The sequence below is a fragment of the Coregonus lavaretus genome, assembly GCF_964263955.1.
Source record: "Coregonus lavaretus genome assembly, chromosome: 13".
Taxonomy (NCBI): domain Eukaryota; kingdom Metazoa; phylum Chordata; class Actinopteri; order Salmoniformes; family Salmonidae; genus Coregonus; species Coregonus lavaretus.
This window is the reverse complement of record NC_140000.1, coordinates 14,901,410-14,914,246: the sequence shown is the minus strand read 5'-3', so window position 1 is coordinate 14,914,246 and position 12,837 is coordinate 14,901,410. Positions and strand designations below refer to the sequence as shown.

Here is a 12,837-nt window from a genome sequence, read left to right as displayed (position 1 = left end):
GAAGGAGACGCGTTCTGTCTCCTAGAGATGAACGTACTTCGGTGCGAAAAGTGAAAATCAATCCCAGAACAACAGCAAAGGACCTTGTGAAGATGCTGGAGGAAACAGGTACAAAAGTATCTATATCCACAGTAAAACGAGTCCTATATCGACATAACCTGAAAGGCCGCTCAGCAAGGAAGAAGCCACTGCTCCAAAACCGCCATAAAAAAGCCAGACAAAGGTTTGCAACTGCACATGAATAGAACTGTTTGGCCATACTGACCATCGTTATGTTTGGAAGCCGAAGAACACCATCCCAACCGTGAAGCACGGGGGTGGCAGCATCATGCTGTGGGGGTGCTTTGCTGCAGGAGGGACTGGTGCACTTCACAAAATAGATGGCATCATGAGGAAGGAAAATTATGTGGATATATTGAAGCAACATCTCAAGACATCAGTCAGGAAGTTAGAGCTTGGTCGCAAATGGGTCTTCCAAATGGACAATGACCCCAAGCATACTTCCAAAGTTGTGGCAAAATGGCTTAAGGACAACAAAATCAAGTTATTGGAGTGGCAATCACAAAGCCCTGACCTCAATCCTATAGAACATTTGTGGGCAGAACTGAAAAAGCGTGTGCGAGCAAGGAGGCCTACAAACCTGACTCAGTTACACCAGCTCTGTCAGGAGGAATGGGCCAAAATTCACCCAACTTATTGTGGGAAGCTTGTGGAAGGCTACCCAAAACATTTGACCCAAGTTAAACAATTTAAAGGCAGTGCTACCAAATACTAATTGAGTGTATGTAAACTTCTGACCCACTGGGAATGTGATGAAAAAAAGAAAAGCTGTAATAAATCATTCTCTCTACTATTATTCTGACATTTCACATTCTTAAAAAAAAGTGGTGATCCATACTGACATAAAACAGGGAATTTTTACTAGGATTAAATGTCAGGAATTGTGAAAAACTTGAGTTTAAATGTATTTGGCTAAGGTGTATGTAAACTTCCGACTTCAACTGTATTAGGGAATTAAGTCAAGGTCAGAATACGGCGTATCTGTAGACACACCTCCGCCACACATTCATTTATTCGAGCTCCACCTCAAACGAATAGTGGGTTAATAGCATGCTATTCTCATACTTAAATTCAAGGTCAGAATATGTATAGAGAGAAAAGTGCATAGAGAGAAAAGTGCATAAAAAGAGAATTACATTCCATTTACGCACGCTTAACTTGGGTCAGAATCTGGGCCTGAGTGAATATGCTAAAATACTTATGACCGTCAAATGGGGGGACTAGATACATAAAATGCATTCATTACTAAACGGTAAATCGTATATGTATGGAAACACCTTAAAATAAAATGTGACATTATGTACTCTCGCCTCATATAAAACATTTGTTATCTAATCCAAAATGTTGGAGTATAGAGCCAAGTTAAAAGTTTTAGCTTCACTGTCCAAATACGGTACATTTACAGAGGAGTGTAATTGGATCGGTTTCATTCATACCAACAGGTCTCTGTGGATTTTTCTGTCCATGCATTCAGGCCGTTAAGATGGCAGAGAAATACGGAGAATGTTTCCTACTCTCTCATGTTCCATGGACACATTTTATGTTGCGAACCAGCATTCGGGAGCGGTATAACATAGAGGTATGCATATGGCATGTTGCTGATTGTACAGCTGTATTGTTGAACATTTGTATTACCTGTTTCTCCACTACCCCATGCACACTATTCAGCATTATATTTGTCCAGCATCAACTCAGTCATATAACAAAGCACTTTGGGACAGTGTCCTGGACTAAGATTAAGCTAAATCCTGGACAAAAAAATGCTATTTCAATGGGAATTCTCCATTGGCCATGCTTTTTAATCCAGGACTAGGTGTAATCTGTGTCCAGTAAATCAGGCCTTTGTGTTATCTGCCTCATCCTCACCCTGTCAGGGCCAGGGTTTAGGGACTGGTCGTTATAGGCCTACTACATAGGAATGTGAGAAGTTGATATCACCTTAGCCACCCTAATAATATGTCGATTTCTATAGGGAACCATTTGCGATGACTGGTGTATGACTGCTTTCTGCGGACCATGTGTTCAATGCCAAATGGTTCGTGAAGTCAATAAGGAGATTCCTAACTAACAGAGCCGGAAAGTGAATGCTGACCCCCGAAGTGTTGTCTCCCGCACCTTGTTATGAAAATGTTCATTAAATTGTTGCAGTGAGGACCCTCAAGTTTTTGTACAAGAAACTTCTTATGGTTACATTAGGACTGCTGTCATCTGAAGACTATGCCTGCAAGTCAACAAATGTTTTATGTTCCTGTGACTCTACAGCACTATGTGAGCACAACCCTTTATCCAAATCCTCAGCAGTAACAAAAAACAAGACACAGTACCATGTGACTCTCAGACGTATACAATGTGTAAGATAATTTACAGTATGTTTCTATTTATGATAACAGTCTGTTATTACCAGATTATGGCTCATTTAAATGTATTCAACTACTAGTTGTTTATATAAAAATGAAAATAAATGTGAAATAAGTACTATACACAAGAATAGTTCAGAATGTTTCTTAAGTTCTTGTTTTTTTTTACTTTTTGGATTATGTGTGTATTGTTATTGTATTGCTAGATATTACTGCACTGTTGGAGCAAGAAACTTAAGCATTTCGCTGCACCTGCAATAACATCTTTAGTTCTGTATACGCAACCAATAAACTTTGATTTGATTTGAAAGCACTGAGTTCAATCAAAATCAAAATCAAAATACTAACAAAGTTACAAAATATCCAGTTAACCACAAGTCATTCCTGTGGCAGTAGGACTTTTGGACCATATCAAATCAAATCAAATGTTATTTGTCACATGCTTCGTAAACAACAAGTGTAGACTAACACTGAAATGCTTACTTAACAATGCAGAGAGAAAAAAACATAAAAAAATAATTGAAAAAGAATAAGAGGAATAAATGCACAATGAGCAACGATAACTTGGCTATATACACGGTGTACCAGTACTGAGTCGATGTACTTGTATTTGGTTGTGTATAGTATAGGTGGTGTATTGTATTTGGTGGTGTTTTTAGATCAAACTTGACCTGGACTGGGTTTTCGTTCATTTAATTTCAATGGAATTAAGATGATTTTAGTGCTACAATGCTTTTGGGAAACCCAGCCCAGGTGCTTTTTATTGTCAGTGTACTGCTGAGGTTTCAGGGCACGGCTAGTGACGTTAAAGCCTATGATGTAGATGCACAGATGCCTTTAGAAAGTCAATTTGTTTTAATTTCTCCACAGTCTAACTGCCTGCAATGTCAAGAAAAGGCTGTCGGAAAATGTTCAGCTGTTCACTCCTCATCCCAAGGGAATTTAATGTTTGTTCCGTTCATTTCCTCTTTTAGGACTGCTGTGAATTTGGCATCCTGCTCAGGACTGAAGTGATTTTTCCAGTCCCCAGCAACCCCTGAAAGAACAAGGAGAATGTGCTTTAATTGAACTTTGAAATACATGGAAGCAAAGAGGGGTTGCAGTAGCGTATCACTGCATGATGAGAGAACATTACGCTACTAGCAGCATTCTGGGTTCCTATCCCACTGCAGGGAGTGATTATACCCTGTCTTGCCAGTTTCCACTACCTTTTCTAAGGAAGGGGGACTTGCTGCTATCCATGATCTCCTGTGGCACCAGGGAGTAGTTTGACATTGCGTTTGTCTTCATGTTGCTGAAACAGCAGTGGTTGGCTACACGGTCCAGAGTTTCTTCACTTAGGTCCCGACCAAGGAACCGTGAGAGGCGCTCCAGCACTCCCCGCAGGTCCTTCAGGAGAGAAACAAACATATGTTATCAGTTTGGCCTGGGGTTAGCCAAAGATTTAGCCTAGTTCACTATCCATTGGTCTGGTCAAGCAGCTCTGGGCTGAGGCGGTTTGCATTGATTGGTGTTTTACCTTGACCATTTCTTCATAGGTAATGTATAGGATTCGATCTCCCAGATCTGAATTTCGCCAGCTTTTTACATGGTCTGTCCACTTCCCAAACAACACTGTGTAGATAAACAAATGTTAATTGCAATAAAACCCAGTTACCCTCTTCTTTTAGTATGGACTTGTGGCATCAAATGGCCCCTCCCCTTTATTTATATTTCCTAGCATTTTTCACCTTGCCCAGAGAGAAACTTGTTTAGAAACTCAGCAAAAGTCCCAGGGTCATCCAGGAAACTGGCCATCTTGTGGAAGTGAAACGATGACACCATAACATCTTTTGGGTTCCGGGTAACATAGATGACCTAAATGAAAACAAATCAAGTCTTAAATATGAGTTCCATAGACAGACTTACAAGAGCCCAGTGTGATAGATAAATTATAAGATAATTACATTGCATGTAGGCACATTTTTCCAATTGTTTCATTAATTTGCAATGCTGAAGTCAGTCCATTAAACGTGCTGCAAGAGTCTCTTCAGTTGTTACTGTCTAGTTGCTCTCAGTTCCTGGATCAGGGCCCTACCTTGGCTTTGGAGGGGAAAAAGGAGGGGGGCATGAGATGGTAGGGCATATGAGAGACCATTGCCCGTGGTGAGGGCAGACGGTCCAGAACTAGGGCTGCTCTTGTCTCCTCCAGCCAGGGAACCCGGTCCCAGTTGGGAATAGTTTGCACTGGAGTCAGGTCTCCTCCATTTAGGATTAAAGGGAGAATCTCTTGCATCCATGTGGTGCCTGGGAAACATTACCTTAATCAGTTATCTGTATTATTTTTCATTTCTTTTTTTAGCTTATGCTATTTCACAAAATAAAAAGAGAAGATGTTTTCTCATTATTGTGTCATTCATTATTGTGTAAAATTCTCTAGATGTCAGTGATGTCACACAACTGCATGTTTCTCGATTCTTCACTAGTTGGGACTTGCCTGGTCCAAGATCTGTTTGTGCTCTTGCCAACTCATTGCTCAATGTAAAGCTAAACGTGTTTGGCATGATATCATAAGCAGACTGGCAATCAGGCTTTTGGGACAGCTGATCTGAAACAAGAAACCTTTGTGTTGCGCAATCAGTGCTGCTGACCTAGAAATTCCATGGAAAAGTGGAAAGTCGGCTACTGCTACTAGGTTACACACCACCAAGATCTTTACTATTTATATTTTTGACAACTTTTACTTCACTACAATCCTAAAGAAAATATTGTACTTTTTACTCCATACATTTTCTCTGACAACCAAAAGTACTTCCAACATTTTGAATGCTTAGCAGGACAGGACAATTGTGAAATTCATTCACTCATCAAGAGAACACGTGGCATCCCTACTGCCTCTGGTCAGGTTGACTCACTAAAAAACAAATGCATCTTTTGTAAATAATGTCTGAGTGTTGGAGTGTGGCCCTGGCTATTCATAAATGTTTAAAACAATAAAAATGGTGCCGTCTGCTTTGCTTACTATAAGGAATTTTGAACGATTTCTACTTTTACTTTCTATACTTAAGTATATTTTTGCAAATAGATTTACTTTTGATACTTAAGTATATTTAAAACCAAATACTTTTAGACTTTTACTCAAGTAGTTTTGTACTAGGTGACTCACTTTTACTTGAGTAACTTTCTATTAAGGTATCTATACTTTTACTCAAGTATGACAATTGGGTACTTTTTCCACCACTACTAAACTGTAAATGACATGAAGCCAAACCAATTCTTAGCCTATCATTATTTAAATACAGTCAACTACTATAGTACAGTATGTTCTTACCAGACTTTGGGTAGGTCACTGTGAAAATATCTTCGTCCTCAACACTCATTTCCTCCGCGTATTTCAAACTTTCAAAAGAGTGAGTTTCTTTCGGACACAAAAGTCCGTGATAAACGATATATTTTCCATCATTCGCCATACTCAAACACAGTTTACAGAGTTAAAGTATGCTACCATTCGGCGAAAAACAACGTCAGTGCGTCTGTAAAGTGGGGGGGAGTGCATTCTTTTTTGTGCAATTTGTGCGCGGTTGCCAAGAAATTATAATAATTCACTCAGCAGATAGCGGCATAATTCAATGACAATAATGCACTAATAATAATAATAATACATAATAATTAAAATAATAATTCCTCATACTATTACTACTACTAATAATACAATAATACACTTTTTGAATATATAGATTTGGACCCATCCAAAGACGCAGTTACAACACCAAAATTGGTTAAGTTATGTCAGGTTTGAAAATCATGTCAAGCTGTTCATCCCTGAATTTGAAAAAGGTGCCTAAAAGCTTGCAGATTACACTGAGATATGGAAATCTATTGTATCAATTACCTGATTTGGGGTAAGTAATGGCAAACACATCCCTGTCCTGAACTTTGAAATCGTTGGCATATTTCAGACTCTCCTCATTGTGAACCACAGTTGGTAACAAAAGTCCATGGTGAAGAAAGTACCTGTCTGATGCCATGGCACAACTAGAACACACTCAGGTATAGCCTGCAGTAAAGTTCTGCCAGTTCAGCCCTGACCTAGAGGCATGTGTTTAATGCATCAATGCAAATGTGAGAGCGGAAACTATCCCTCCCTCTCTTGTAGCCATTTCTTGCAATGGGGCCTATGTCAAGGCCAGAATCTGCCAGAGGAGGGCTTGAGATGGGATGGATGGAGCAGTAAACCCAATACAAGAAAGGAAGGAGGAGTTTTTGTAAACCTTTTCACTGTCTCAATCTATTCCCCACAGCCATAGGGTATGCAAACAATGAGACATCCCACCTAATGTTGCAACCATTACAAATAGGTCTACCTTGCCATTGAATAACAAGGAGAAGCACAGCACTCTCCATAGTATTTGAAATACCTTTATTGCTATGGGATGATCAGTTGAACAGCTTAAAAAAGTGTGATGTGTTTGGGCATGGCCTTCTACCATGTTGCAGGAGGAGCTACCATTTGGCTGTCCAGAAGACGGAGTTCACCTCACCCCTGTTCCTTCACTTCCTTGCATTCACTGAGATATGGTAACGTTTCACACAATAATGTTATTACGCATGAATTGAACAACTCTTGTACTGTGATGTAATGCACATTTGATACAGCCAGGCCTAACTCAAACTGACTGGCAGATAGGTCAGTCATTGTGACAAGGACTTACTCAATGGAGCCTTTGTCCAGGGCAGAACTGTAAGTCTGGAGCAGAACCCCAGAGAGGGGGCCTGAGAGATGGGATATGGCCCTGTGTTTGCCATCCTGTAATTTAGGCTGCATTTAGACAGGCAGCCCAATTCTGATAATTTCCACTAATTGGCCTTTTGACCAATCAGATCAGCTCTGAAAAAAATCTGATCTCTAGAGCTTAAATATTGCAGAGTTGAGATGCCACATACCACATACATTCAAATAAGTTGCATGAATTTCCTTGATAAAGATATGTAATGGCGTGTAATGGCTTCCTATTTCCATACATTTACAGGATTGACCAAGTGCCTCTTGGTTGAAAAGCATGCTACATTACATGAGTGTAATGCTGGATTAACAAAGTTCTGGTTTAGCAGGGGCCTGTTTAGAAGGGTGTAGTGTACCTTACAAAATAATCCTACAGGAATCCTGTAGGACTTTTAGTTAGGGGTTAGAGAATGTTCAGACAGAAATGTGTTGTGTAAAACAGAAATTATTGAGTCAGGTAGAATACAATCGTGTTAGCTCAGTTTCTTACATTTATATAGGAATGTTTTTCTTCACTGAATTCACCCCAAGTCCCCGGTCACCATAGTGGAGCTCCAACCATCACAAAGCATGAGACCTTTTTGAAGTGGGGGAGAAAAACAGGTTTATATACAGACTAGACTGGTCAACAGGTTTCTTTACAGACAAGACTGGTCAACAGGTTTCTTTACAGACAAGACTGGTCAACAGGTTTCTTTACAGACTAGACTGGTCAACAGGTTTCTATACAGACTAGACTGGTCAACAGGTTTCTATACAGACTAGACTGGTCAACAGGTTTCTATACAGACTAGACTGGTCAACAGGTTTCTTTACAGACTAGACTGGTCAACAGGTTTCTATACAGACTAGACTGGTCAACAGGTTTCTATACAGACTAGACTGGTCAACAGGTTTCTTTACAGACTAGACTGGTCAACAGGTTTCTATACAGACTAGACTGGTCATTGTAAGGCTAACTACAAGGGGAACAAATCTATTATCTTAGAAGTGGCATTCTGGTGGTAGGTGTGGAGTGCCGATACTTCCGATTGGAAAGGCAATATGTGTGGGAATCTGGACACAATATGTGTGGGAATCTGGACACAACGACTACTCATCATTCAAGGACAAGTCCACTACTGTGCAGACACCAAGTCGCCATGGAAACCAGCAAAACTGGGCCCCACAGTACATAATGGGGTTTGTAGTAATAGTATGCGTGTAAGTCAGCTGTGAAGTTAATTTGATTATCTTCTCCCTACAACACCACACCATACATAGAGCTCTCATATGAGGAGCCTGAACTACACCTCAAAGTTGAGTACAAATTTGACCTCTATCTCCTGCCTTTTGTAGAAATACTATACAAAATCTAATTAAAACATTGTCTATCTTGTGTAATAAGCACACTGTGCACAATCAAAAGTAGCATATTAAGTCATTTATTGTCCATTCACTCACACCTCACTAAGAAAATGTCCATAGATTAGGATAACCCACTGCTACCATGTTTTATGTAATCTTACGACAACATAAATAAGCCATTATGCTGCTTCAGTCATGTGACAAGAAGTGCGCCAACATTTGTACTTCATCATGTCGAATGAGATTAAGTTAATCTCTTTCATACCTGCAGTAATGCAGTTGAGCACACACAGAGTAACAAAAGTATTGTACCATCAGCTTCCATGTCAAAGTAGTTTAGTAACTGTACTACAGCGCTTAAGAGGCATCCACTTGTTATAAATACTCAATCTACCGTACTAATTCCAGCACAATAATAAATCATACATAAAAAAAAAAGTATCATGACATAAAAAAATATATAAAATCATGAATGCTCATATTACTGCCGTCTTTCTGAGAGATACAAAATCCATCTGTACAGGCGCAGTCTGGTAGAAAGGCCCTGTGTGTGTGTGTTAAAGAACCTCTTTGTTTGAGGTCCCAGCCGGTCTCAGTTGCTGTGCACCAGTGTGACGAAGAGGAAGAGGGAACAGAGGGAGATGGATCCAGTGAGCACCGCCTTCACCAGGAGGGCTGTCCAGCTCCCCAGCAGGAACACGTGGACAAACAACCTGAGAGAAGTTAGAGGAAATAAGTAGGTGTCTATGAACAATTATTATGACGGTTGTGTAGCTTTGTTTTATACCAATATGTCAGTTGTTGGCTACTATGTAACTGATTGTTGCTAACGTCATATTATTACGATGGATTATGACATGAACTTGGAGGCGTCATTGTTTTCAGTACCATTTCAATAATGTCGTTTCTTTCGAAAAATAGGGGTTGGTCATCCCAACCGTTACACAACTGTAGCTATCAGTGTTTATAATGCTCTCTAGTGGTGTACAGAAAAACCTCAGTCCCCTCCCCAGAAAAGATAAGCACGATGAGCTCAAAACCAGCTCTGTGAGGGTGACAATTTCTTCAGTATGCAGTTCCACAGTTCCCTTCCCTGGGTACGTTGAAGTATGTGATACTCACTCCATGAGGAAGGCCTTGTATACACACAGCCCTAGGAGTACAGTCACAGGCAGACGGAAGCTCTTCGGGAGGTCGTACCGCGTGAACATCCACACCACTGCTGCCATGGCGATATAGTGCACCTGAAATAGCAGACATGACACCGAATTTCCTTAAAAACTAGACCTCTTCCAAGCCCTCCACAGGAAATGTTATATTGATGAGTATTCATTATCTAAGTATTACCAGGCTGATGTTGGAGTCGAAGCTCATCTGTATGTACTTCCAGTCAAACTCAATGCCTCTGGCACCCACCCATAGAGGTATACACCTGGATGACAGGGCAAGAGGATTAAATACAAGAGACACCATTGCAATTAAACAAACTGCCAACTATACTACTGAGCATGGGCAGTGAACGACTAATCTTCGCAGACCTTGGCAGAAATGAATGTGAATCTGGAATGCAACCAATGAGAGAGAAAGAGAAACAGCAGGGGGACAGAGAAAGATAGAGAAAGAGAACGTACCTTGACATAACAAGCTCTGCTGTGGCCCATCCCATCGCTGCCACCATGATCTTGTACTCTCCCTTCCCAGCGTTCCTGGACATGACCAGATGCAGGCCCAGAAGGTCAGCTAGGTCCACTGTGGCCTTCATAAACTCACCAACAAAGTCGTACACGCCAGCTCCTCCCTCCCATGTGGGGAAAAATGTGGCTAGAAACAGCATCTGGAACAGAGATATTGTTAATGCAGTAACACATTTTTTTTTTGTATTGTCACATACACCGGATAGGTGCAGTGAAACGTGTTGTTTTACAGGGTCAGCCATAGTAGTACGTCGCCCCTGGAGCAAATTAGGGGTAAGTGTCTTGCTCAAGGGCAAATCAACCGATTTTTCACTTTGTCGGCTGAGTATTCAAACCAGCGACCTTTCGGTTACTAACCGCTAGGCTACCTGCCGCCCTAGTAGGACACATTAACTAGTAAGCTACATATTAGTAATCAAAGCAGTGTTTAGTCTGCATCCCAATGTGATCATCAGTTCTTTCAACAGAATGATGATACTTTTATTGTTTTTCAGAAAACAGACAGTTTGGTCGTCAATGCTCACCTTGCATAGCTGCACAAATAGGTAGGTAGCTCCTGCTTGAACACATCTCCAGAATGCATTGTATTCTGATCTATAATAGGGATAGAGAGAGACATTGTTCAAAACATTCTAGTATACAGACACATGGTTGCCTACAGTGGCGGAGGATTGGCTGACCTCCTCCCAATCTGCAGACATTTCCAAGTAGATTAACATTTCACCCTCTAAAATAAGGGTGGCTAGCAAGTGAACAGATCATAAAAACGACATGTTCAGTAGCTAAATGTATGGGGTCAATAACAAATTAATCTAATGCAGTTTATATAGCTGGAAAGAACAACCATGAAGACAGAGGTTTACGTATCAGAGGTGCTGATACTTACAATCCACTGCACTTGTAGGTGATAAAGTAGGGAAAATAAGCCAAGGCAATGCAATTCCCGAAATGAAAGAGCGTCATATTGCCAGGGAGTCCAACACTGGCGAATCCTCCAACGACTCTTTGAATTAATGAAGACAAGATAGCTATTAGCTAGCAACATTTATTGACACAACATTAGCTAGTTATTTCAGATTGAGGAAGCATTGTAGCAGTCAATCTGACAGTAGCGTTACTTGCTAGCATCTTCTCCTCCTGCACGCTCAACGGGCTGATTATGTGCAAGGTCTAACATATTTCTTCCACTCGTATTGTACAATGAAATCTGTTGGATAAATTAAATGCGTAGAAATAACACAGGTCTAAATGAAGACCGGCAAGAACCATTCACAAATACATGTACTTACTCAGATTGAACGAGGGATTATTGAGATGCTAATGCTAGTTTGCTAACTCGTTGGATGAAGGACGGAAACTAGTTTTCCACTAGTTACCACAGCCACAAAATCAAAATGGCTATATCGTAGAAAATTCATAAAAACATGAACTTGCCTTTTTGCCTTATTTTAAGGTTAGGGTTAGGCATAAGGTTAGCGGTGTGGTTAGGTTTAAAATCAGATTTTTAGAATATAAATTGTAGAAATAGGCGGGGTTTATGACTTTGTGCGTGTGGTAACTAGTGACGACCCGGAAACTACCAGTCCTACCTTTAAATGATTCCGGTTACCCTTGACTTCTCCGTCCATCTTTCCGCTCGTTTGCTTAGCGCCTTAGTTTATTAGGTATTCAAAATGGGTCTTGTAAAGCAAATGGACGGAACAACAGAACGGAGTCATCATGGGTAGCCGGAATAATTTCAAGTCAAGTTTCTGAAAAGATTGTTTAGTATGAAAAGGTTAAAAAACTTCGGTGGTTTATTCTCTTCATGCATCGTCGTTCACATGAAAAATACAACTAATGACAATTTATAGGCCTAAGGATATTTGCAGTACTATAGCTAGCCTGAGCAGCCGCTAGTGGGCTTTATTCTCCGCTGACAAACGACGTGAGGAATAATAGCGCCATCTAGCGGCAGCAGGGCTACACTATAGCTAGTAGTCAAATCACATTATAATATAATAATAATATGCCATTTAGCAGACGCTTTTATCCAAAGCGACTTACAGTCATGCGTGCATACATTTTTGTGTGGTCCCGGGGATCGAACCCACTACCTTGGCGTTACAAGCGCCGTGCTCTACCAGCTGAGCTACAGAGGACCACATTGAGTTAAAGGCAGTGCAGTGCAGGCAAAAACGTGATTTTCCAGTATTTTAAACATATTTCCAAACTATGAGCTTGGAATAGTACGGTGAAAATTATTATAGTGCCATTTTAGTGTAAGAGCTGTTTGAAAAGACAGCCTGAAATTTCAGCCTGTTTTGGTGGGATGGAGTTTTGGCCTGCTCTTCGCTAAGAAGCAATTTTGGTTTCTTTTCGGCCATTTTATTTGAACACAATCACAGTAAGGTACTTAATTGTTACCCAGAAATGATTTGATATTGAGATATAAACGGCTACATTGGACCTTTAAAGCACATCATGGTCATTCAGGCATCCACAATGTGCAGTAGTCTAGGCTACAAGTCTAATTAATATAAAAATGTACAACCATAATCACATTCCAAAATAATGGGTGTTGTGGCGTTTCATGTGAACAGCGTTGAATGCAGAAAATATACCATCTGTCATTTGG

General features: G+C 40.4%; 2 protein-coding genes across 3 annotated transcripts; both read right to left on the bottom strand.

Moving 5' to 3' along the window:
* Positions 1-2,388: 2,388 nt before the first annotated feature.
* On the bottom strand, positions 2,389-6,498 carry sult2st3 (sulfotransferase family 2, cytosolic sulfotransferase 3). 2 transcript variants are annotated; one of them, XM_084175366.1, is made up of 6 exons: positions 6,289-6,498; positions 4,495-4,703; positions 4,148-4,274; positions 3,937-4,031; positions 3,626-3,806; positions 2,389-3,453 (listed from the first exon to the last, which is right to left on the bottom strand). In XM_084175366.1, the coding sequence occupies exons 1-6, from the start codon at positions 6,422-6,424 to the stop codon at positions 3,338-3,340; spliced, it is 864 nt and encodes a 287-aa protein (XP_084031492.1). In that variant the 5' UTR covers positions 6,425-6,498; the 3' UTR covers positions 2,389-3,337. The 2 variants fall into 2 exon arrangements, with proteins under 2 accessions (XP_084031492.1, XP_084031491.1); XM_084175365.1 differs by lacking the exon at positions 6,289-6,498 and adding an exon at positions 5,728-5,943.
* Positions 6,499-8,587: 2,089 nt separating this feature from the next.
* On the bottom strand, positions 8,588-11,587 carry tmem147 (transmembrane protein 147). Its single transcript, XM_084174905.1, has 7 exons — positions 11,510-11,587; positions 11,107-11,221; positions 10,745-10,814; positions 10,158-10,360; positions 9,874-9,958; positions 9,649-9,770; positions 8,588-9,239 (listed from the first exon to the last, which is right to left on the bottom strand). Exons 2-7 carry the CDS (start codon positions 11,181-11,183, stop codon positions 9,119-9,121), a joined length of 678 nt encoding a protein of 225 aa, XP_084031031.1. The 5' UTR covers positions 11,184-11,221; positions 11,510-11,587; the 3' UTR covers positions 8,588-9,118.
* Positions 11,588-12,837: the final 1,250 nt, after the last annotated feature.